Source organism: Alligator mississippiensis, chromosome 11 (assembly GCF_030867095.1).
Source record: "Alligator mississippiensis isolate rAllMis1 chromosome 11, rAllMis1, whole genome shotgun sequence".
Lineage (NCBI taxonomy): Eukaryota > Metazoa > Chordata > Crocodylia > Alligatoridae > Alligator > Alligator mississippiensis.
In genome coordinates, this window is record NC_081834.1 from 24,376,904 (window position 1) to 24,400,958 (window position 24,055).

General features: G+C 40.8%; 1 protein-coding gene across 1 annotated transcript in view; it reads left to right on the forward strand.

The window, feature by feature from the left end:
- Positions 1–1,779: 1,779 nt before the first annotated feature.
- UNC13C (unc-13 homolog C) overlaps positions 1,780–24,055 on the forward strand; it is a 524,763-nt gene continuing 502,487 nt past the window's right edge. The window contains exon 1 of the mRNA XM_014606134.3: positions 1,780–4,997. Coding sequence (XP_014461620.1) covers positions 2,036–4,997 — 2,962 coding nt within the window. The 5' untranslated portion in view covers positions 1,780–2,035. The remainder of the gene's footprint in view (positions 4,998–24,055) is intronic.

Here is a 24,055-nt window from a genome sequence, read left to right on the forward strand (position 1 = left end):
ACTGATTTTTTTCTTCATAGTCTTCTTTTCATTCTTAATACAGGCAGTCTAAAATTTTGGGTACCGATGCTTAGGAGTGAGGGAACAGAGCAAAGTCAGGGAGGATACTTTCACAGAGCACAGGAGAGCCCTAGAAGGGTAGGCCAGACAGTACACCAGGTGCTAAATGTCTAGTTCTCCAGTCGTCATAATGTCTCATTCAATCAGCAGAAGAGTAAAATACTTCCTATAGCACACAGTTGCAATATGTTATATAGATCTTGCCACACCCTGAAGGATGGACCCAGTAGCATTTTTGTTTCCTACTGCTATTCTTGCCTGGGAAACATTCTGTTCTTAATTTTTTCAGTTGCTGCAGCACATTACCTAGATGACTGAATGGTACTGTGCACGGTATTCAGTGTGAATGCAGACCGCACCAAAAATGGATATTTAATCTAATTTTCAAAGAATTTGATTCCAGTCTAGTGGATCTAATTCAGTCCTGGAGCAAGCATGCAGAGGCCACATTGAGATGAATGAGTTTTACCCACTAGCATTAAAGATATTTAGCCAAGTATATATTATTAACACTTATGCTAACAATCTAAGGAAAAATTATCCCCCTTTTAAAAACTCCAGCCTTGTTGGAATATAAACTACAACTTGAAGCGTCAGGTTTTATGTTGTTAAATGTTGTTTCTATGCTTTTGTTACATTAAAAAGTATTTTAAAATTCTTTATCAGACAGTAAGAGATAGTTTACACTGGGGTTACACTGCTGTAACACTGTTCTTTTCCAAGGGGGTTGTATGAGAGAGAGAGTATTAGACCATAAAATTCAACAGAATAGACATGACAAAATCAGACAACTACAGAGTTTGGTAAGTAAAGTGAATTTAATTGCCTGAAGTGTTCATTGAGCCCCTTAAATTTTTTATGACACAGGCATGATTAGTTACATAAAACAAAACTGGCATAAAGTTAAATGAAAGCATTTAATATTTTTAACTACGTTAAGGTCCTGATCCAGCTTCTAATGGAGCCTTTCCATTAGCTTCCTTGACCTCAATGAGTTTGATCAAGTATTTCAGAAGCCAAAATAGCACGTCACTGAACATATACATGATATAAGAATAGACTATATGACAGAACATGTCCTTTGAATAGCCTGCTATTTTTTAGGAATAGGAAAGACTTTCTTTTTAATTTGATCTGCTGTTTCTTATTGTTCTAAAGTGTGTATACTATATTTGTTTAGAACACTGGTCACCAACCATTTTGACCCAGTTCAGGTGAGAGGTACATGTGCGGGAGCATGCTAGGACCCAGCCACTGGGGTGGCAGGAGTACAGTTCCTACTGTCACTGCTTCTTCCCACAGATGCCTGGGAAAGTGCTGGCCTCTGAAGCCCCCAGCTGGCAAATGCCACTGAAGCCCAACATTCACAAGCTGGATCAAATGGCTCTATGGGCCACATCTGGCCTGCAGGCCATAGGTTGTGACCCCTGTTCCAGACTGAGTAGTTTAGTGCATCAGTGAATCAAACTAGCAGAGATCATACTAAGTAAATACTGAAGGTAAAGCAATTTAAAGTTATTTCCACTAGTAATTCTTTAATATTATCACTGGCATTACTATTAACTATATTCAATTGTTTTTAAAAATGGTTTATCATATAGCAAAAGTGATGTAAATTCCAGAAATGTTTATTATTGCCATGTAATGGATTAAATGGTGAACTCTATTTTAAAAGCCATAATAACAAAATTCCCTCCTTTTTAGAGGCTGCATGGAGTCATGGGCAACAGAGCAAGATTTTACAACATGCACAGTCCTCCTTCAGGATTTGCTTTCTAACAAACAAATGTGTGCTTTTTGCTGTCAGATTAAACCAAAACATTTGTAGTTTTATATGCTCAGCACACTGTACCTGTCTACAGTCCCAGCTAATGAAGTGCATTTACCAATGATTCTATTGGAAATACAAATAAATGTTCTTCTGGATCCAAAATTTTGTTCTTTATGGGGGAAAAAGTAATATAAATTGCCCTCCATGGTTTCTGCCCTTTTAAAGAGCCTGATCTTGTCTTACATATATAAAATTTGCAAAGGAATGTTTACAAAGAAATTGGGAAATACTACAAAAAAGAAAGAGAATTATCAGAGCAAAAAGGAACAAGACTTAACCCAGGCTGGACAAACAAAGAACCCCAAATTTTCAAATACTTTGAAAAGCACTGTTAAAAAGATTGCAAAGTGTCCATCTGCTCGTAACTTATCAACTGAAGAAGAAGAAAGTATTCGAGAATTTTCACTTTCTCCAACATTCAGTTACAGAGTTGCTATTGCCAATGGACTACAAAAGAATATTTTTGTAACAAACAATAACAATGAGGATATATTTCAAGACCTCTCTTCTAATGATAGTTCATATTCTGAGTCATTAAGTGAAATAAAGGATTGTAACACAAAAAAAGAGTATTTATCACACACAATGCCTGTGAGACGCAACAGAAAGAGTTTGAGCAGCCTAGCACCATCAGATGGAAGTTCTGATGGTGAACGTACTTTACATACATTAAAACTAGGAGCTTTACGAAAACTAAGGAAATGGAAAAAAAGCCAAGAATGCGTGTCGTCTGACTCAGAGTTGAGCACTTGGAAAAAAACATGGGGCCTAAGGAGCAAATCCTTAGACAGAACTGGTCGTCACCAAAAATCAAATACACTAGAACCTGGCTTTAGTTCTACTGGTTGTATTAGTCAAACACATGATGTTATGGAAATGATCTTTAAAGAGCTTCAGGGAATCAGTCAAATTGAAACAGAACTGTCTGAATTAAGAGGGCATGTAAATGCTCTGAAGCAATCAATTGATGAAATCTCTAGTAGTGTAGAGGTTGTGCAAAGTGAAATTGAACAATTGCGAACTGGCTTTGTACAATCCAGAAGGGAAACTAGAGATATCCATGACTACATTAAGCAAATAGGACATCCAGGAAACAAAGCAAGTCTTAGATTTTTAAATGTGCCTGAAGAAAGGTTTGAAAATATTGAAAATGTGGTGTACAAAATTTTAATAGAAAAAATGGGGTTCTCAGAGGCCCAAAACACTATTAAAATTGAATTTGCTCACAGGCTAGGCCAACAGAGAGACTGTCCAAATGCAAAGCCTAGACCCATACTTGTATACTTTGAATCATCTCAACAGAGGGATTTAATTTTAAAAAAATCTTATAAACTTAAAGGAACTGGAATTGGGATTTCCACAGATATTCTTTCTCATGACATAAGAGAGAAGAAAGAAAGAGGAATACCTGCCTCTCAGACATATGAAAGTATGGATATAAAGCTCTTAGCCATGGAGCCAAGAACAAAAAAACATGATTGGGAATCACCTGACAGTGATAAAGACCTAGAATCTGATATAAATAAAAATAATTATGCAAAAATATCAAAATCAGCATTCCAAATAAAAGCAAGCACTTCAAAGGGGATTATGGAGTCCCCAAATACCAGACTCTGTAACAGAACTGCTGATGGCAGCACCTTTTCAAATAAAACAAATTATGCTGAAGAGTCACCAGAATTTGACAACTTAGAAAAGCAATCCAAACACTACTATTCAGATATGACACCTCTGTGGCATTCACAGAATGACTTTGCAACACCAAAACTTAGCCGTTCTGAGTCAGATTTTTCAAAATTATGTCAGTCTTACTCGGAGGATTTTTCAGAGAATCAGTATTTCACTAGAACTAATGGTAGTTCACTGTTATCTTCCTCAGATCGAGAGCTTTGGCAGAGACGGCAAGATGATTCAGCCAATTGGTATGGTAGCTCACAGGATCAGACTCTTAACCAAGATATGCAGAATTATGCAGAACAAAATGAGGTTGAAAACACTGAAACAGTTGACAGCGGTGTAAGCAATGGAATAATGTGTGTATCTGGTGACAGGAGCCATTATAGTGATTCTCAACTCTCCTTGCATGATGATCTCTCACCATGGAAAGATTGGAATCAGTTGGAACAAGGCACAGATTTGGGCCTAGACTCATCCACGCAAGAAGTTTTTGTTTATGACTTGAGCAGCCCTTCGGACCAACAGATAGATTTTGAAAAGTGTCAAAGTTCTGACCTCCAGTACGATACTGAAAGTTATGATTTTACCCTTGATGGTAATTCACCATCATGTCATGGCCTTGAGAGTGAATCGCAAAGTCAGTGGATTAGCCAATATGATGATTATCAGGAAACAAATTCTAACTCCATTTATCAAAATCAAAACCGATTGCCCATGATGTATCGAAGTCAAAGTGAACTACCAAGTGATGACTCAGAGGAAGCACCCCCTAAATCATGGCATAGCCGACTGAGCATAGATCTCTCTGACAAAACTTTCAGCTTTCCCAAATTTGGATCTACCCTCCAACGTGCTAAATCGGCCTTAGAAGTGGTCTGGAATAAAAGCACACAAAGTTTAAGTGGGTATGAGGATAGTGGATCATCATTTATGGGAAGATTTAGAACTTTGTCCCAGTCTACTGCTAATGAATCAAGCACAACACTTGATTCTGATGTTTACACTGAGCCTTACTATTACAAAGCAGAGGATGAGGAATATTTTGTTGAACCAGGTGATGAGAATGAAACAGATTACGTAGAAGTAATGGAACAAGTCCTTGCTAAGCTAGAAAATAGAACTAATATTAATGAAACAAATGAACAGGTCCAGGAATATAAATTTGAACAGTCTTCCTATGAAACTCCTTATGCAACACTACAAGAAGATGAATATGATAGCCAGTATGACAATCTGGCTAGTAAAGATGTAGTGGAGTTTAACTATATGCCTTCTGAAATGGAAGTAAGGGAAGATGAAAATCAAAATGTTCCAGAGACACCTCGTGAAATTCCAAAGACAAAAAGAATACGTCCATCATTTAAAGAAGCTGCTTTGAAAGCATACAAGAAACAAATGAGTGAACTGGAGGAGAAGATCCTTGCCGGAGGTACTAATATTTAAAAACTGACTTTTAAACAAAATGTGTTGCCATTATCATTAAAGTTGGCCGTTGTTCCTTACATATAGGGTTCAATTCTGTGTCCATTGAATTGAATGATAGAACTACCATTGACTTCAGGATGAACTATACTAGATTCTATTTAATAAAAAAACCTGTTTTCAAAATTGAGGTGCAATTTTTGGCTTTTCTGAAGTCAATAGGAGTTTTGCATTGACTTCAATGCGGCTAGAACTTCATCCTGAGACTGTATTCTGGAAGATTCAGTTGCATACTGAATGCAGTTAGCTTTTTGTTAGATTTAATACACTAAATAGGCTCTAAGAACAACGGAATTTGTGTATTAAATGACTAGGTAATGAAAAACAATTTTAACAGGATTTATACTCAAGATTTGTAGATAGAAAATACTCAAGATTTATACATAGAAAATAATTTTTTATTCAGTAAGTTTTCATATAACTTTTATATTAGTCATTATATTTATTACTTAAAGTAAACTAATATGGCAATGTGTTTCTAATGAATTTTCATATAAGTGATAGGTTTTATGTTCAAGGATCTAATATGCAACAGAGAATCCTATGCAGCTGTGATTAAACTATTAAGTATTGGTCTAAATTCTGTCCTTAATTACACCTGAGCAAGCCCACTGAAGTCAGTCCTAACATAGGAAGTAAAAGAAGTAGTTGTATGTGATGGCTTCTGGACAACAGGAAACCAGGAGCTTAAATCTTGCAGAAGTTAAAGGAGTTGCACGACACAGTTTAGTCCATTCTTTTTTATTTTTTGTATGAATAGCTTCATAATCAAATATTAATTAAATATGTATATGAGTACAATACTTGTAGCAATCTACAGAAGACAGACTTTTAAAATATTTTAAATGTTAAAAAAAGTTTGTGCTATTAATTGTGACTGCAGATGGTAATTGTCACCTTGACTGTATCTTAGTTTATATTTTTATAGCTGCCATACAAAAATATAACCTGATACTTTCAGCTGTAAGATGAAACATTATGCCTTCCACCAAAGGAATTTGTTTTTTTATGGTAATCAGAGCTTCAGAATTTGTGAATGCTATAAAAAAAAATTTTGTACTTGAGGAAATTGCAAGTATGTGGCATATCTGAATAAGTACCATTCCAACAGAGTTTCATATTGGGTTTAAATAATATCTATTTTGCAAACATGCTTCTTCACTAGTATGCTAGAAACCAGACACTATTTACTGAAAATGGGTCAGCAATTTGACCTACGGAGACCTAAAATTGTAAGTCCTTAAATTACTTGCCAAAAGATTATGCCAAAAGGTCAAGAGAGTAAATAGTCATGGTGCTTATGCAATATTGTGTATTAGGAACAGTTAGAGGTTAGAAAAGTAATGAATTGTTAAGCAAGCCAAAAGTGGTGAATGTTAATACATTAAAATAGTGTTAAAGAGTACTTCCAGTAGAGGCAGCCCATGTTTTTGTATATGTTAGTTGGACATTATGCATCTTGCACAATCAGCTTTCTAAAATGCAGATATGCTTTTCCCTTAGTCCAAAAAATGAAAATATTTCTATTACAGCCTGTCAAACAAATTCCCTTTATTGAAGTCTTAATTTTATATATTTTGTTGTAAATTCTTGGACTATTTCTGCTGGCACATTAGAAAAAGCCTCATTCCTTGAAAAAGTAACCAAGGTGTAAGGCTGGTACACTGCATTCTGTCCCTCCTCTACTCACTCTACTTGGAGTACTGTGGGGCACAGATCACTTTTCAGACAGTTGTACATCAGGCCAGGGGCTGTCTCCAAAATCTGATCCATCCAAAAAGAAATCTCCAAGAGTCGAGTGCATGGTACCCAGATAGTTTACAGGCCAGCTGACTATACTGATTACACTGGGGCAGGCAAAATATGGCCCACAAGCTAGATCTGGCCTGCCAAGCACTTTGATCTAGCCTGCAATGCACACTAACAAATTGTGCCCTGCCCAGCCTGTCTGCCCATGAGGGTAAGAGGGAGGCATCTGGCCAGCACACAGCTTCTGGGCAGGGCTGTTGCTACCACTGCTGCCGCCCCTGGGGACCTGTTCTACTTTCCTGGTCTTCTGCCAGCTTTGAGCAACAGGTAGGGAAGTGGTGGGGGTGAGGCTGCAGCTAGCATAGGGCTGGAGCTATCACCAGTGGGGAACCTGCACCCAGGGGGCAGCAGCAGCACAAAACTCAACTGAGCAGCATGTGGATGTGAGGGAGAGTGGGTGGGTGTGGGGACCCTCTGCCCACACTCCGTCCTTGGCACACAGACCCAGCAGGTGGTGGCATTGGCAGAAGCAGAAGGCAGGGGCACTCAGGGTGCTTGTGCCCAGCACAGGCACCCAGTGGGGTGTGGTGCCAGCCAGTGCTGGACATCATGCCAAGGGGCACAGCCTCTGCCAGGCCACCTCTATCGCCAGCATTCCCTGTGCACACATGCAAGTCTTGCACTCACACAGTACTGGAGGGAAGCCCCAGGCACCAGAGACAGCTGCCTTCACTGCTGGGGCTACGCAGAACAGGAGAGAAGCCCTAGGTACCTTCCATTGAGGGCAGGGAAGGCAGCTGGCTCCAGCACCTGGGGCTTCCTTCCCATGCCTCGTGAGTGTGGGAAGCAGTGGTGATACATGCCTGGTGAGAGTGGCCTACTGTTGCTGTGCCATGGCAGGAGTGTGGGGGTGTCCCACAACCCCCAACATATACATGACCCCCGAACATACCCTATGCCCCCCACACACACAATCACAAACCCCACCATACACATACACCCACACTCCTAATACCCCACCCAACACACACACATACCCACACCCCAACATACACACCCACCCATACCATATACACACACACACACAACCACTCCGCACCATATGCACACACACCAACAAACCTACCCACACCCCACCACACACATACATCCACACACACACCCATACCCCTCCATACATACACCCTACAATATAGAAGACTAAGAATTAATTTTTAGTTATTATGCAGTCACCTCTATATACATGACACAAGCACAAATCATGACAAAAATATTTTTTGTAATAAAATTAAAATATGTTATAGTAGGTGTTTGACTTTTAGTGTATGGTTTGGGGGGTTTTTTTTCTGTTTTTCTAAGATGGCAACCCCCCCTCCAAAAAAGAGTATTTCCAGGGGACAATGGGCAGGACTTCTGGTGGCAAAGGTCATGGGTTAGGGATGGGACTTTCAGTCCCAAAATGGTGACCAAGGGGCAAGAGCAACTGTCAAGGGGCAGGGCTACCCATGCGGCCCTCAACAGCTCACCAAAACTTGTTAAGCGGCCTTCCTCCTGAAATAATTGCCCACCCCTGGATTACACCCTCAGCGTATCCATAACCATTTAAGCACAGAATAACCCTTCTGGAGTTTGGGTCTGTGTCACAAAGTATGTGACTTCACTGTTTTACCTATAATTCAGTAAGGCTTGTAGTTTCAGTATATTTTGTGCTTTCTGCACTTGCTGTGGGGAGAGGTACCCTGCACTTGGGATTAATAATTATGCAGTGGTGGTTGATAACAACGTTTTTGGCATTATCCCTTCTTTTCCTTTACTATGCCTGGCTATAGTAAGGTAGGTAGAAAGCATCTTGGGATGCTGGGGGGACTGTGGGTTGAATTGAATCTGGAGGGGATCTAGGACAGAAGTTCAATAAACTAATTTAACCTAAATCAGTTAAATCTGATACTACGTCCATCCTGGTTTATCTTAAACTAGATTTAGCCATTTTGAAAGTAGTCTGTGTGCACTGAACTTTTGTTGTGTTACAGATTTGAACTGGTTTCCAATCACTTATACCAGTTTATCTGTAACTTCTGTCCCAAGCCTTAAAGCCATGTGAAGCATGTTGTTTTAGGTACTTGCAAAATATCCCATAAAACTGTAGAAGGCCCTGGCTTAAAAATCACAATATACATGTAAAACTTTTGGTAATTTTTATTTGAAAATGCATTTTAAGATTCTTTTTGCTTTGTTTTCTTTCTGCTGAGTGAAATGCTGCGTGTTCCAGCCAGATCCTTCTTGCATTATCTTTCAGTGAGTAGGAAGGTCATGACACTGTTGAGATACTATTCCCGGATAAGGAAAATGCACTTTTATAACACTTTGTACTCCATCTCTGAAGAAAGGATTTTTAAAAAACATTTTTATCAGAGAAAAAATATTAAACCTTAATTTGTTTAAATTACGCAGCAATTTTGAAGAATTTAAAAGAAATGTAAGAAACAAGTTGGCATTCACAAATTAATTTGTGAAAGAACTTTATAGCAGTTTCCCAGCCTGCCAGTTTTCAAACTTCTTTGCTTTTCTTTAAACTGACTTGTGCATAGTAAAAGGGCATTTAAATTCAATGATCTATTTCAAGCAATATCATTTGAGAGAGAACTATTTTAGAAATAACTATCCATATTTGTTAAAAACAAAGCAAAAAGAGGTAACCAATTTAGGTACATTTTTGTGAGAACTGCTGATTATTTTTCCATGTAACTATGATTCACAGTCAACTTGTGACTTCCTGTTTATGGGTAAAAGAATGCTGGTACCAGATCAAGCTTTTTGACGTAATCCTTACCATGTGATCAATTCATAAAGCATGCTGTTTAAAGGTTCCATAATCTCCTTTTAACTTGAGTAGAGATTGATGGACAGCACAATGGTCAACCAGAGATAATACTAAATAATATGCAAATCTTGTTACTACAAATTGGGACTACAAAAAGACTTAGATGTATAGATAAATTAGATATATTCTTTTAATCCCTTAACTCTTCAGTTAATGTCATCAGAAACTTTTGAGTACAAATAAAGTATCTATCTACAATGATCCTACTGGATAGTCCTGTTCTCTCTTTCTAATGGGAGAGATGAGACTACAGAGGATGACTGCTGTATTATGTAATAAGTTGCTGATGCCATGCTGGAGTGAAAGTAATAGGATGTATGTATGAGAGGAGAAGCAAATAGCATACAGGTAAGCTTGACACAAGAAGTGTTATAAGGACAGTGAGAAGTTCTGTGCTGTGTGTTATGCTTTGTAAAATCATCAAAACATTTAGATTATTCTATTCCAGAGCTACAGATGTGTTTCAAAAACAGGATCAGGAAAATGCTGCCTAATGGTTTATCCCTTGGTATAATTTAGATTTTTATTTATTGCAGTTTTCCTACTCCTAGTTCCAAACCTCTTAAACTTCTCTGCAGGCTCCCCTTTCTCTTTTAGGACACAATATTCCTCTTGCTGCTTCTGGGTAATATCCTACATTTCCCTGCCTGTGAGGACAATTTATCATCTTGTTGTTAGTTTCCAGACAATAATTTGTATTGTTGTTTTGATCATGTGGCAACTGGGTAACTGATTGAATTACTGAAATAGACAAATATTTCTGCAGATATTTTGAAGCATGGGGGTAGGCTGAATTTTACTCTTTGCCTTCTTGAATTTCTAGATTTTACATTTGCACTGACCTCCGCTAGTTGGTGGAGTCTAAAGTTGCCTTTTCAGAAGTCAGCAGAAGCTACCATCTTCTATTTGATTGCTAGAAAGGGGCAAGTCATCATAATTCATAGCAGCTAGTGGGATAGATGTAGCTTGTGCAATTGCTATGCATATTAGTGTCTTGCTGACAGTGGTGGGAAATTTGCTTATTCTGGGTATGCAGGATTGGGCACCTTTGGGTAAAAGTACAAATATATATGGGGTGTTAATGAAATTGACATAATGGGCAAAACTGTACAATAGATAATTTTGAGAGGTTACAGGGCTTTGATTTAAAGAGAGAGAGAGAGAGAGAGAAAACCCTATGCTTTAGTTCAAGAAGTTCATACTTAATATAATCTTAGACTACTGAGGCTTCAAAGAAAAATGCTACACCCAGTTTATGAGCAATCAGTGTATATAGTGTGCCTGTTTTGTTTTAACACAATTCCTTAGAGCGGGGGAAAAAAAGAATATCTGTCAAAAATAATATGTATATCAAACTATATATATTTTTCCTAACTATATGCGTGTTCAGCTGTTTTAATTCATTTCATGATCCCAACTGTGTAATTGCTTGAGTCCATAGATTTGTCTGAGTGCTTTTTGTTCCTTCTCTAATGACAAAATTAATTGTATACATTACATGATTTTTTTATTACCTGTACAAAATAATGTTCCAAATAATTTTTAAACCTATTTCCACTATGGTCCAATCTTCAGAAGGTACATCAACTTCATTTTTCATTTCTCTGGCTTTTTCTCTTTTTATGCCATACTTTGTCAGTAAGCATTTTTGGTTTGTTTGTTTGTTTTAAAGAACACATGGTTAACTATTATCACAATAACCTTACATGCATACATATTCCAGATTCACACTTAGTGAATCCAAGTTGATTCCACTTGATTAGATTTTATTAGGTTTTATTAAATATTCATTCTTATGTGCCCAAAAGGACAAGAGCTAAAGAAGACTTCAGTATGTGGATAAGGCAGAAATTCTAAACAGGGGGTAGCCTAATTTTTCCCCATCTTTTTAATGCCTATTATCTACAATAATCTATTTTTGCATAAACAAATTGCCTACCAGCTCCAACAAGAATTTTTCCTGCAGGTTAGGACCCCAAATCCAAGGCCAGTCTTAGTTTTCTGCATAAGTCAAAGCAACTACATTTTGGTTGATGCCTATAAATCTTAATTTGGGAAAAGAATAATTTTGTTGATAGGTAAAACTAGTCTCTACATATACATTCCTCTACTGCCAACTATATTAATTGCGTTAGTAAATTTATCTCTGAAAGAGAGGGACTCTTGATTTAAAAAAAAGTTATGGCTAGCCAGAGTAGTCTGAAGTCACAGAGAAGGCAGGACAGGGTAGAACCTTGGACTAAGTACAGACAGTCAAAAAGCTCAAGGAGGAAATCCATCCAATCTTCACAGGTTTCTCTAAGCTGCATAGATTGGACCATTAACAAATGGAACTCACATTCACTCTTCAGTTGGGAAAGACAGACAGATGCCTGCACTGGCTGAAGCCAGAAGGCGGGGAGATTCTCACATGCCTTCCAGTGTGCCAGACATTACCATGGGCACCCAAGTGCAGCTGAGCTGGGACCATCACTCATTGGCTGCCTGGCATACATCCCCAATGCCCTGCTCTTATTCCTCACTGTGGAAGTTGGGGCGGGGGGGAGGATAGAACCCTCCACACCCTGGTGCTAGACCCCCTGAGCTAGGGTCTGCCCAGCTAGGGGGAGTCCCACACCATGGGGTTCCCTGTCCCTGCCTGGCCAGGCCAGCTGCATAACCCTGTCCCCTGTGAGTCTCTACCTCTGACCCACAGGGTGGGGAAACGAAGCCCCCTGCCACAGACTCAGACCTCTTCCCCACCCCTGCCAAGCACTCCATAAAGCAAAGAATCAGGCCTCACTACCCGATGCATCTCATTGGAACCCAGCACCAATGGCAGCTGATGGGATGCACCAGATAGTCTAGGTGCCTTGCACTGGGTGGCAGGGCCTGATCCTTCCTTCTATGGAGTGCACTTGTCCTCACTGCCTGGCATAAGCCACCAAGGCCATCTGGTGCATCTTGCCAGCTGCTGCTGGTGCTGGGTAGCCTGGAAGGCCTGCACCAGGCAGCAGGGTTCAGTCCTTTCCTCTATGGAGCTCTCTCATCCAGGCTGCCTGGTGTTAGCCCCCCGGGCTGCCCAGCGCATCCTGTTGGCTGCTGCTGGCATTGGAAAAATGCTTCCGTTTTGCACATCTTGTATCAATTTGACCTGTGGAGGCTGTTATTTTTTTAGGCAACCAGAGGCAGCAACTTCTCCCACACCCAGTAGAGGTTAAATCCTATTCATATGATACTGTAGTACAATCTGGTGATACATTTTTTTCTTTTTTCTTTTTGAGTTTGCCATCACTTCAAAATATAATGTTTAAATGGCAATCACTTGGGAATTCCATGCTTGGAAATGTAAGATTTAGGGCTGCTTCTGTCATTTTTACCTTCTACAACTGCACTACTTCAAAAAAAATAAAGTGCCAGCTTTTGTTCGCTTTCATTCTTTTTGGCCCTTGGCCAATGTCATAATGTTATCACATATCTTGGCTTCAGCATAACTTGTCTGACTGACAGTTCTGCAGTTCAGAAAATATATAGTTTTTGACCTGGTTTTGGGATGGAATTCATTCCTGAGCAGAGGGTCAGTAGAAATGCTATACACCACTTAAGGTCTGTTCTGAGGGCTTGACAAAATGAAAGCTGTGGCTAGACTTTGAGCTTTGCTGTCTGCACTGGAGTTGGTGTCACAGAAAATAAAATTTGTTTTTAGAAAAAAATCTTTTTAAGATCTTTTTTTTTCTCCACTAAGCCTACTAGCGATTTTCATTTTTCACATCTCCAGCAGAGTCCAAGTGGAAAAAACCCCCACTTAATCACTGAGTAGGTTGCAAATGTTCTCTATGTTACTGTGAAAGAATAGTCTGGACAGAGAAGGGAAAATAGCAGTTTAACAGCAATGCTGGACCAAAATATTTTCTCTGTCTGTCTTGAAATGTCATCTGAAACAGTGTTGACTGAAAGAAGGTATTGCTTGAACTATCATACACCTAATGAATTTGGGCCTGAAGATTTTATTATTAAAAAAGGATTCTTTACTTTGTATTGTCATTTGGTACCACTATCTATCTGGATTTGAGAGTACAATGATTACAACAGCAGGTGATTCATCTATGGTTTGTTCTCTTCCCATGTACATAATTTAGGGTGTTAAGAATGTTACAGGGAATTCGCATCCTCATAAATCCCTTCCTTCTTTGCATGAGCAAAAAACAAAGACAGTAGAATAGACTATAAACAGATTGGGTAAGAAATGAATATTCTAGTTATAGTATAGAATAAATGAGACTTAAATTTCATACCTCAGGAAATGAACTCCCTTGAAAGGGGGGAATCCATTTCTGTGTACTTTGTATGGTGTTTTTTTCCTCTTTCTTGCTAGGAATGACTTCAATTTAAATTTTTTACAATAAACTATGAGGAATACTATACCAACTCCTTAAAAGATGAGTAGTTTTTTTTCTTCTGTCTCCATCATCAGACTGCATTTCAGGACAAATAGCGAGAAAGTTAGGTGTGTTTACCTCTGTTTTCATAAATGCCAGAATTATTCAAAGAACTGATAAACAGCTTCCTCACCTGGCATGCTCCTGTTCACAACTAGAATAGCTTAGTTCTAGAGAAGCCTGTGAGCTTTAATGCTTCTGATTGACTTTATTGAAATAAGATTAGCCCAACAAGCGAGAAAGTATCTGAGGACAGCACGAGTAAAATGGTATGTTCCTGGAGTGCAGGGGTTGTTGCTTTACTAAAACACTCAAGATATGGCAAATGGCTGAAAGACCCAGTAATTGTGTCTATTCTTTCTTGAATATCCCCAGACATTACATACTTCAGAGGTTATGTCACCTTCTCCTTTTATGTTGAATCTGCTTCAAGGCTAGTCAGGTCTAGAGTGAATATTGTCTTCCCAGAGGTCGCCTTCCATACATCTGGGGTTTAATGTGATGCAGTAAACTCCAAAACAGTTTGAGCTCGAGTAAACTGTACCTGGGTGCAGTGTCAACATGTGTGCCCTGGGACAACAGCAATTTGAGCTGGGGCAGAGCAGGCCCCTGGCTGGCTGGGCTGACCGGGTGCAAATTTATGCCCCCGGTCAATGTCTACACATCCATTTCAGCAAAGTACTCGCCGTAAGATAGTACTGATTCCAGTATGATCCTATGGTGGAGTTAATTAGCTTACTACACTAATACTGGCACACCTGGAGACTATGACGCTTTACTAAGGAGCTAAAATCATTATGTGGGGTTTTTTTATGTGTAAGGAACTCATAAAGAAGGCTTTTCCATGTGCTATGCAGCTGGTACCTGGTGAGGACACAAAAGAACCACAGATTTGATAGACAGGTAAATGATGGAGGATAGGTTGAGTAGCTATCATCAGTTCATTCTGTTCAAATAAAGCTAAGCCTGTGTTAACATGATTAAGATAAAAAAACTGCAAAGCACTGTAAAATGGGGGAGAACTTATTTGAATGTGCTTTATACAACTTGAAAAATAGCTTTGTATTTTAGAAGTAAAAAATAAGCAACGTTTTTATCTACATTGCACCTATTTGAATCTTTGCTTTCCAGTGTGGGTTTTCCGATGATAAATGCCGTAAGAGACTATAGAGGAGCAATATGACTAGGGTACTAGTCTAGCACTTTGGCAGACTTGGGCTAAATTTCTTGCTTAGTCCTAAGTTTTCTGTCACTTAGACTAAGCAAGTCACTTAGGCTTGCCATGCCTCATCTGTCAATGAGGAGAGTAGCACCTGCCTACCTCCATAGAGGTGGCATTAAGATAAATTCATGAAAGATCCAGGAACACTATAACAGTTAGGAACATATAGGCAGGCAATCTATTGCACATGCTAAAAGGCAATCAGTTTTTAGAAGTTTTGGTTTCAACTTTTCACATAAAAGCAGGTTTTCCAATTAATACCAGAGCGATGACTTGTACAGTATCCCTAGTGGCAAGCAGGGCTGCTGCTGCTTCTTTTTGTTTTTTTAATATTAGCATTTTAAATGTCAGCCCTTCTGGAGTAATTGAGGCACAGAGAGAGAGAGAAAGAGCATGAGAGAGAACCTCGTAGAGAAACTAATGAATCTCTAAGAGTCAGTTCCCAGAGGCCTCTGTAAAAAGTTACTCTAGTGCTTGTCATTTTTGTGTGGGTGTAGGGAGAAAGATAACTTCACTCAAATTAGCCTTTACATAGGATGAGTGAGAGTGTGAGGAAACACATTTCACCAAAACTCCAGTAAGACAACAGAACTTGATTCTGACAAGGATGGCAAATGTAAAACGTTTAGATGCTGTCTGAGGCTCAGGGCAGGATCCAGAAATGAGAAAGGGACAAAAATACTTTTCTGCCACCTTGACATTCCTCTGTTTCTTTGATCCTGGGGAAGCCAATCACTAATTTTACCTCCCCCCACCCCCTGCTTCCCTGATGCATGTCAATGCCCCATCAGCACTACTCTAACTTGTCTTCCTGCAATCATTGCTCCGGCACTAGAGATCACCAGGATGAAACACTTCATGACCCAGACACCTCTTCCAGCTACTCATTGGCACATCCAGCCAATTGGAGGTTGAGGAGGCTAGTAGAATGGCATGGAACAGGGGAATCCCTAATTACCAGGTTACACATAAATCTTCCCTTTTGTTTTATATATATCTAATTTCCCATTAAGATGTAAGATTAGGTTTCTTTTCTATTTAGAAAAAATGTCAGTCTCACAATAATTTTGAGTCTATTTATATCATAAACATAATTTAAACAAACTCTGCCTGACCATTTATATTAAAAATGGTAATGCTTATTTAATTATTGAAATTAAAAATAAACAGTTTGGAAACTGAATAATTCTGCAAAAATGCTGTGGCCTTTTGGTAGAAAACTATTCAAAATAAATTTACCAGAGCTGAAGGTACATCTGACTATGAAAGTCAGTTTCAAGGACATATTTATAAATTTCATGGTCTCTGCTATGGAAATGGGCACAAATTAATATTTTATTGCTGGGATAACAGGCAGTTTCTATATTTAGTTCCAAAATATTTAAGCATTTTCCTTAGATCACTAAATTTTAGAAGAGAAAACTACTGCATAATTTTAGAGTAATGAGTTCAGGATGAAAGAGATCCATACAACCACTTCTGGGCTTGGAAATGAAATTTTCTGAGTCAGCCAAAGGGTACAGAGTCATGCCAGGTGAACACAAGGCCCTAACATGCATATTAAAATATTTAGTGCTCTGGAAAACACAAATTGTTAGATAATTTCTAGTATAATTTGTCTTTCTTTATATGGTCTACTGAAAGAAGCCCAACATTACCAACTAAGCAAAGCACAGTAAATTCTATGTGAGATTTCTCTTTAACTCTCTCCACCTTTGGATGTGGCATGTCCTCTCTGCACCTGGTTCCATAGATGGTAGGGCTGTATAAAGCTTCAGTAGCCAATTTGATTTGGAGGAGATTTGGCCTGATTCAGTGGCTGAATCTCCAATTCTACATCAAATGGGGAGACCCATTAACAGGTCCAAATTGAATTGGAAGCCTCAAAATTGATTTGGAAAAGATTCGGCGCCACTGCAAAGATTCAGCCATAAGCTAAACAGGCAGCAGTCCCTGACACTGGACACAGCTGCCTCCAGCTGGTAAATCTGTTGTGGTGGGCGGAGGGGGGAGGAAAGGAGCATGGAGGAACGGGGCAGATCAATGCTTCCACAGTGAGGGAGGGATTGGGGCTGGGACTGGGACCCAGGCTGGGGCAAGCACTGCCCAGGGAGGGGGTGGGGTGGCTTGTGCTGCTGCATGTCACCAGTCTGGGAGCTGCTCGTGTGGCTTCTTGTCCAGCAGCTCTCGCTGCTGCTCCTGCTACCACTCTGGGAGGGCATGAGGTGGGGGCATGTGCCCCAGGATCTGCATGGGGTGGGCAGGGCTGGGGCTGCACCAGGCAAAAGGCAGAAGGCACTAGGAGTGGGCGCTATGCCCCCTTGCCGCTCGCCCAGCCAGTGCAGGACTGGCACACAACTGAGTCCCTGTGCTGCCTCCAGACAAGCAGCAGCTTTGCCCCAGCTGGGCGAGTGGCGGCAGGGCATGCCAGGGGGGAGGTGTGGGCCTCTGGATCAGGGCAGGGTGGGCAGTGCAGTGGGGGCTATGTGGGGCTGCAGCGAGTTTTCAGGTGACACATGCCTCTCCCCATGCCCTGCTGCCTCTTGCTCAGCTGGTGCAGGACCGGTGTGAGACTGAGCCCCTGTGCTGCTTCTGGACAAGCAGTGGCAGGGCATGCGGGGGAGGGGGTATGTGCCTCCAGATGGGGGTTGGGCGGGCAGTGGAGCGGGACTATGGGGGACCTGCAGTGAGTTTTCCGGTGGCACATGCTCCCCCCCCCCAACCTGCTGCCACTCGCCCAGCCAGGGTGAAGACGCTGCTAATCTGTGAGGCTCCAGCCACTGTGCACCACTTGTTTGGAGGCAGCACAGGGGCTCAGTCTCATGCCAGCCCCACACCAGCTGGGTGACCAGTGGCGGGGCATAGCCCCCACTCCCAGTACTTTCTGCCTTTTGCCTGGCACAGCTCCAGCCCTGCCTGCCCTGCACAGATCTTGGGGCACACACCCCTGCCCCTTGCCCTCCCTGACTGGTGGCAGGAGCAGCGGCAAGAGCCGCTGGACAGGCTGCCACATGAACAGCTCCCAGACCAGCAGTGGACAGCAGAGTGAACTGCCCCAATCCCTCCCTGGGCAGTGTTTGCCCCAGCCTGGATCCCAGCCCCAATCCCCCCCTCGCTGTGGGGGTGTTGATCTGCCCCCCCACCCCTTCCCTCTGCCCACCAGAACAGACTTACCAGCTGGAGGCAGCTGTGTCCAGCGTTGAGGACTGTTGCCTGTTTAGTCTATGACTGAAGCTCTGAAGCAGTGCTGAGTCTTTGGATTCGATTCGGCCGAATCAAATTGGGACACTGATTTGAATCACCGAATCGAATCACTGTCCCTCCAAATCAGCTGAATCCAAATCTGAAGCAAATACTTGCTGCTTTGCACATGTCTAATACATGTTCCATGAACAGCACTTTCATTGATTTCAGTGGGATTGTAGTGCACATTGCAATTATGGTTCTAGACCCTTGAATAGAAAAATATTTTTAAGTTCCTCAAGTGAAATTCTCCGTCCTTATTACTACCAGACAATTATTGAAATCAAACGAAGTTTTGCCTCCTAAAGATTACTATATTTTGTAAATAATTTTTAGATTTAGTAAAATTATCTGTAAATAACTTATCAGAATTCTTCATAAGTGAAGAAAGTAAAAATAAAAAATGTTGACTTGTTAGTTTATTTCCAACATAAATAAAAATTGCTGTCCAATACAGGGACTTCACTGTGACAGTTGGCTGCATTTTGTGCCCTTGACTTATTGGAAACTCCCACTGATTTCAATGATAACTTTACTAGTCAGGCCTACAAAATTTGTCAGTGATGACCACATAACAAAAGCTCTTATCAGATTTCATGTTCTGTTGTAGTACAGAGAGACCTGTTCACTGCTCTGAATATCTAAGACACATGGTACAACAAGTGAAAGCTATACAATGTTATGCGGGGAGCAAACAAACCCCACTCTTCTGAAATGCATCTGCAATTGAACACTCCCAAGTATGACACCCTTCCAAGTGTTTGGTTGATACAATAGTTGGCAATGTCTGTCTGTACACTAGAGGAGCTGGTCTTTAAGGTTAGTGTGACAGGGTGGTTGAAACACCCTGCCACAAGAATGGGAAGAAGGCTAGGAGAAGAGACTTACTGGGAGACGATGAAGAAACCGCACCAAGCCAAGGCAGGAAAAACGCCGCACCCTGACTGATTAAGGAAAGTACCTGGGGCCACAGCAGTTCAAAGGCTGCCATGCAAGGCCAGCTGCCAGAGCTTGAGACCAGGACAAGGAGAGTGGCACAGCAGGAGAAAAAGGGAAAAGCCACATTGAAAAAGAAAAAGGAGAACAGCTGAGTCAGGGAGGCAGTGAATCACATGGTGCCATGGGGAACACAGTTGCACAGAGGGAGAATTTAAATGGACCCCAAGGAAGCATCTGGGGTCAGTTCAGGAAGAGAGAAAGTAGAACAACACTAGAGAAGATGCCCGGAGACAAAGTAAGGAGGAACTGACCCCAGGGCTCAGAGGGAAGCCCCAGTTTCCGGACTTACCTGGGAAGAACCGGTGAAGAAAAGGAGGGGACCACTCTGCCAGTGAGTCCTGTCCTGAGGGATGGAAATAACTCCTCCAGGATCCTAAAGGAAAGAGAGACATGGATGAGATTACATCCCAAGAAGGGGTAAGTTTCCCTGAAGCTAAGGGTGGGGTGAAATTAAGAGATGGCTGTCTTGGGACTCGCGCAGGGAAGAATGGGGCAAGCAGCCAGCTTAGAGGAGGACCCCTCAAACAAGGAGTGAGCCATAAGACTAGGACCGGACCTTTAGTCCAGTAGGCAAGTAATATCAAGTCCAGAACATCTGGTGTGGTTGTGGTCTGGTGTGGTTGGGGATGGTGGAGCCCTGCAAAGATATGCAGACCTCCTGAGCCTTAATCGATCCTTCTGTGTCCCCAAAAGAGTTTAGTATCTCTATCGTTAACACCAAGGTGTGACAGGTGGTTTTTTTTTGGAAGAACAGAATACTTCAATTCCAGTGGTAAGGCAGCCCGGTTCCAGAAGACACGTCACCAACCACCTACATTTAGGGATAGAAGTTACAAAGAAACTGGTATAAGTGATTGGAAACTGGTTCAAATCTGTAACGCAACAGAAGTTTAGTGCACATAAAATACTTTCAAAATGGTCCAAACCATTTTAAGATAAACGTTAAATCAGTTTATTGAATTTCTGTCCCAGATCCCCTTTGGATCTATTAACTCACAGTCCCCCAGCATGCTAGGATGCTCTGCCCCCCCCCCCCCAACCCTCCTTTGCAGGGTGGCTGACCTAGCTTCTGGCTTGAGCCAATGCAGGCATGTAGTTTCATTTCCAGAATCAAAAGTGAATGTCTGTTCACTTCCTTATTGGTTCAATCTATACAGCTTAGACTAACCAGTGAAGATTGATTTAGCCTTGGCCTTTTTGACTATCTGTACTTGGTCTAAGAGGCAGAAGGGCTGAGACTCCTGTTCTATGTTGCTGGTGGTCTGAGAAGTCTGTGACCCCTATAGCACTGATCAGTTCTGTTCTTTGAATAGATGTGAACTTCATAAGTGACCAGAACCTGAACAACAATTTATTAGGTTCCAGTTGTCTCATAAACTACAAAATGGCCTGGCAGTGCCACTCCCTTAGTCCATCTACAGCTTCAGTTTTAACTTTACCCCAGAAGAAGTATCTCTCATCAGGTATGGCGGACAGTGAAAAGGATGATGGAGTCTGAGCCCTTCTGGTGATTCTGGCTTCAGCAGCCTAGCTGGGGCAGTCTTTTCTCTGATTGGAGAAAAACAGAACTGTAACTTAGCATCATCCAATTTTTAGGAGGTAATCAATATGATGCAAAGCTTGGGCAGAAATTAAAGCAATGCAGGGAAGGGGGCTGGGAAGGGGGCTGGTTTTATATATAAATTAGGCATGGCTCTAAGACACAAAGCTTTCATCCAAACTAGCCTTTCCCAGACTTGGAGGAAGACTTCAAATCTAGGGGAAAATATTAATGTTAAAGACAGAATTTTACCCTCATGTTATTGATTTAAGCCTGTGTGTGTGAGTGTGTCTATGTGTGTGTGTGTATAAAACTGTGAACTGATTCTGAAAAATAAGAGAAAAGGAAATTAAACTATAAGGTACAAAACACACTCTTTATTTTCCTCACAGGAGTTGGGCAGGATTGTGAGGGGGCTGGTGGGTCTGCAGGGAGGAGGTCTGCAGGGGGAAAAGGGTTTGTTCATCCAGTGGTCAGAGGCAGGAGGTAGTGGGGGTTTGGCAGGATTAGGGAGGGGGTTGATGGGTCTGTGCGGGGAGGGGAGCATTGTCCATCCAGTGGTGGGTGGGTTGTGGGGTAAAAAATCCTAGTTAGGGTCAGGGAGGTAGGAAGAGCACAGCCCTGGGGCTGGAGTGAATGGTGGGGCTTTCTCAGTCCAGGGGGCTGCGTTAGATCAGGTTAACCCCTTTCTCATTTTAGTTCACCTGAGGAGGTGAACTAAGTCAGATCAGGCCAGCCCATGTTTGCCCCATATAACCTCCCCCAGCATCTGTACAGATCAGCACTGAGATTGGCCTAACCCTAAAAGTAACATGTATGCGAGTGTAACGCCTGCAGGACTGGGAGCCTGAATCTTCCAAATTTACATTCCTGCATGGTCCATTTACCAGCTCAGGTGCCTCAGCAGATCTCTTGAGTGTGCGTTCAGAAGTGGCTTCTGATTTTGTGGTACCATTTTTCAGGGGCCAAGCACCTCTAACTTCCTACACTTAGTTCTGTGGCCTTGTGAAAATAATGTATTAGATATCTGAAGCTGGGTATTCAGAAAAGAAGGGGGCACAAAATTAGAAGCCACATTAGAAAAATCTGGCTTTGATATTTGGGTGACTCCTTTTCTTTCACTGTGTAAAATGAGAATACTTCTACTACAGGGGTCCTAGGATTTATTACTTAGCATTTTATAGTGATTTGCAGTTAACTGCTTTATAAATGTTTAATCGTATTTAGTGTTTCTGCTTTCATTTCTCTCTCCACTTGCAAGAAATTAGTGGAGAACTAGAGGTGTTGCCAAGGGGGGATACAGAGGAGCTATGCCTTCCCCAAAAAACACCAGACTCTTGTCTGCAGGCAGGAGAGTGGTGTAAAAATGCCTTTTATTTTCTTTTTATAATGCCGCTACAGCTGTAGCCTTCAGTTTGCTCATCTTTTACATCAGTGAGCCTGAAATCCCTCCAGGGAAACATGGAAGTATGCATAAATTCTATATAATATATATTTTAATCCCTCATGAACTGACTTTAGCAATCGTATTTTATCCTACTTCTCCAACCATAAATCACTAGTCTGCTTGGCCCATTTAGCACAAACAGAAGGGAATGAATGCTTTTGCAGAGACTTGTATGTAGTGTGGATTCTCAAAATGCTGACTAAGAACTTAACAAGCAGGTTGGTTAAGAAGGCCTCTTACTAAAAATAACAAATAAATAAAGGGATGGGATGGGATGGGAGGCAAGTGTTTCATTTTTTATAAAGAACTATGAATAGGCAAAAACAAGATTTTTGCTCTTGTGTCTCAGAAGTATGCCTTGCATATAACTCATTGGTTTAGACTTACTGGTCTTACAGTTAGGGTGAAAAACTAATATTTTCTGCATGTGTGAAGTGCAAGCTAAGGAATGAAGAATACCTGTATCTCCTTACAGGATAAAGTGATTATATCCCATCCACGCTGGGTTCAGAAGCAAGTTTGAATATGTGCCCTTTCAGCTAAGTAGTGCTCAGCATTCCCCCTAAACCACCTTTTTACACGGTTAGCATTTTACCAATTCCTCTCTCACATTTCCTTAACATGTATTCTTTACTTCTACTTTCTCTAATAACTCGTAAACTGTACTGTTCACCCAACTAGTGCACAGTTTTCTTCTAGGTTTATAAAAGTACACATGGGACAAAAGCAAATGAAAGAAAAAGCATATTTATTGAAGAATGATGATCTGTTTATTCTCACCAGTGCCATCTTGCTGATTGTATCTTATTTAAATGTGATGCATTAGTTAGAAAAAATAAAATGGGAATTAATGTGATGCACAATTAAAAATATGTTTACTTTATATTGTGAATATTAAGTAAATGTAATGTGGTATATCTTAATCAGATGGGTGTACTTTGTACTGTCTGATAAAGTATAGTACAAGTAAGGGGAAAAGACTGTAAGAACAGGTACTAATTTATGCTCAAAATCTAAACTAGGAACAGCAATATATGACAATCTCTGGTATAATGTTATCAGGGAAGAATCATTTTGTAGAAGTCTACAGTTGTAGCAGCTGATTCTTTCTGGTATGCGACCTGACCCTACTCTTTTACCAAGTCATGATGCACTATATAGTGTGAATTTACCTCTTGCAGTTGGCCTTTTACTGGCTTAGTTTGAACTCCCAGTTCTTTCCATAGCTGACTTCCCTGAGCTCTTGCTGCAAGTGTCTGGTGATAATAGAACAATGCTATTTACAATTGTCTGAATATTTGTTTTACTCAGGATTATCTGCCTTCTTTAATTTTCCCTGGGCTCTTTTGTCTTTGAGGTATTTTGGTTTTATTTTTGAAATTTCTCTTCTAGCACCTGAATTTCTGTAACCTACCTACAGACTCCATCCAGAAGTATCAGTTTAATTCTGCTTCTTGTAAAATTGCAGCTGAAGAGACCTATTGCTATTGCAATTCTTAGAGATAC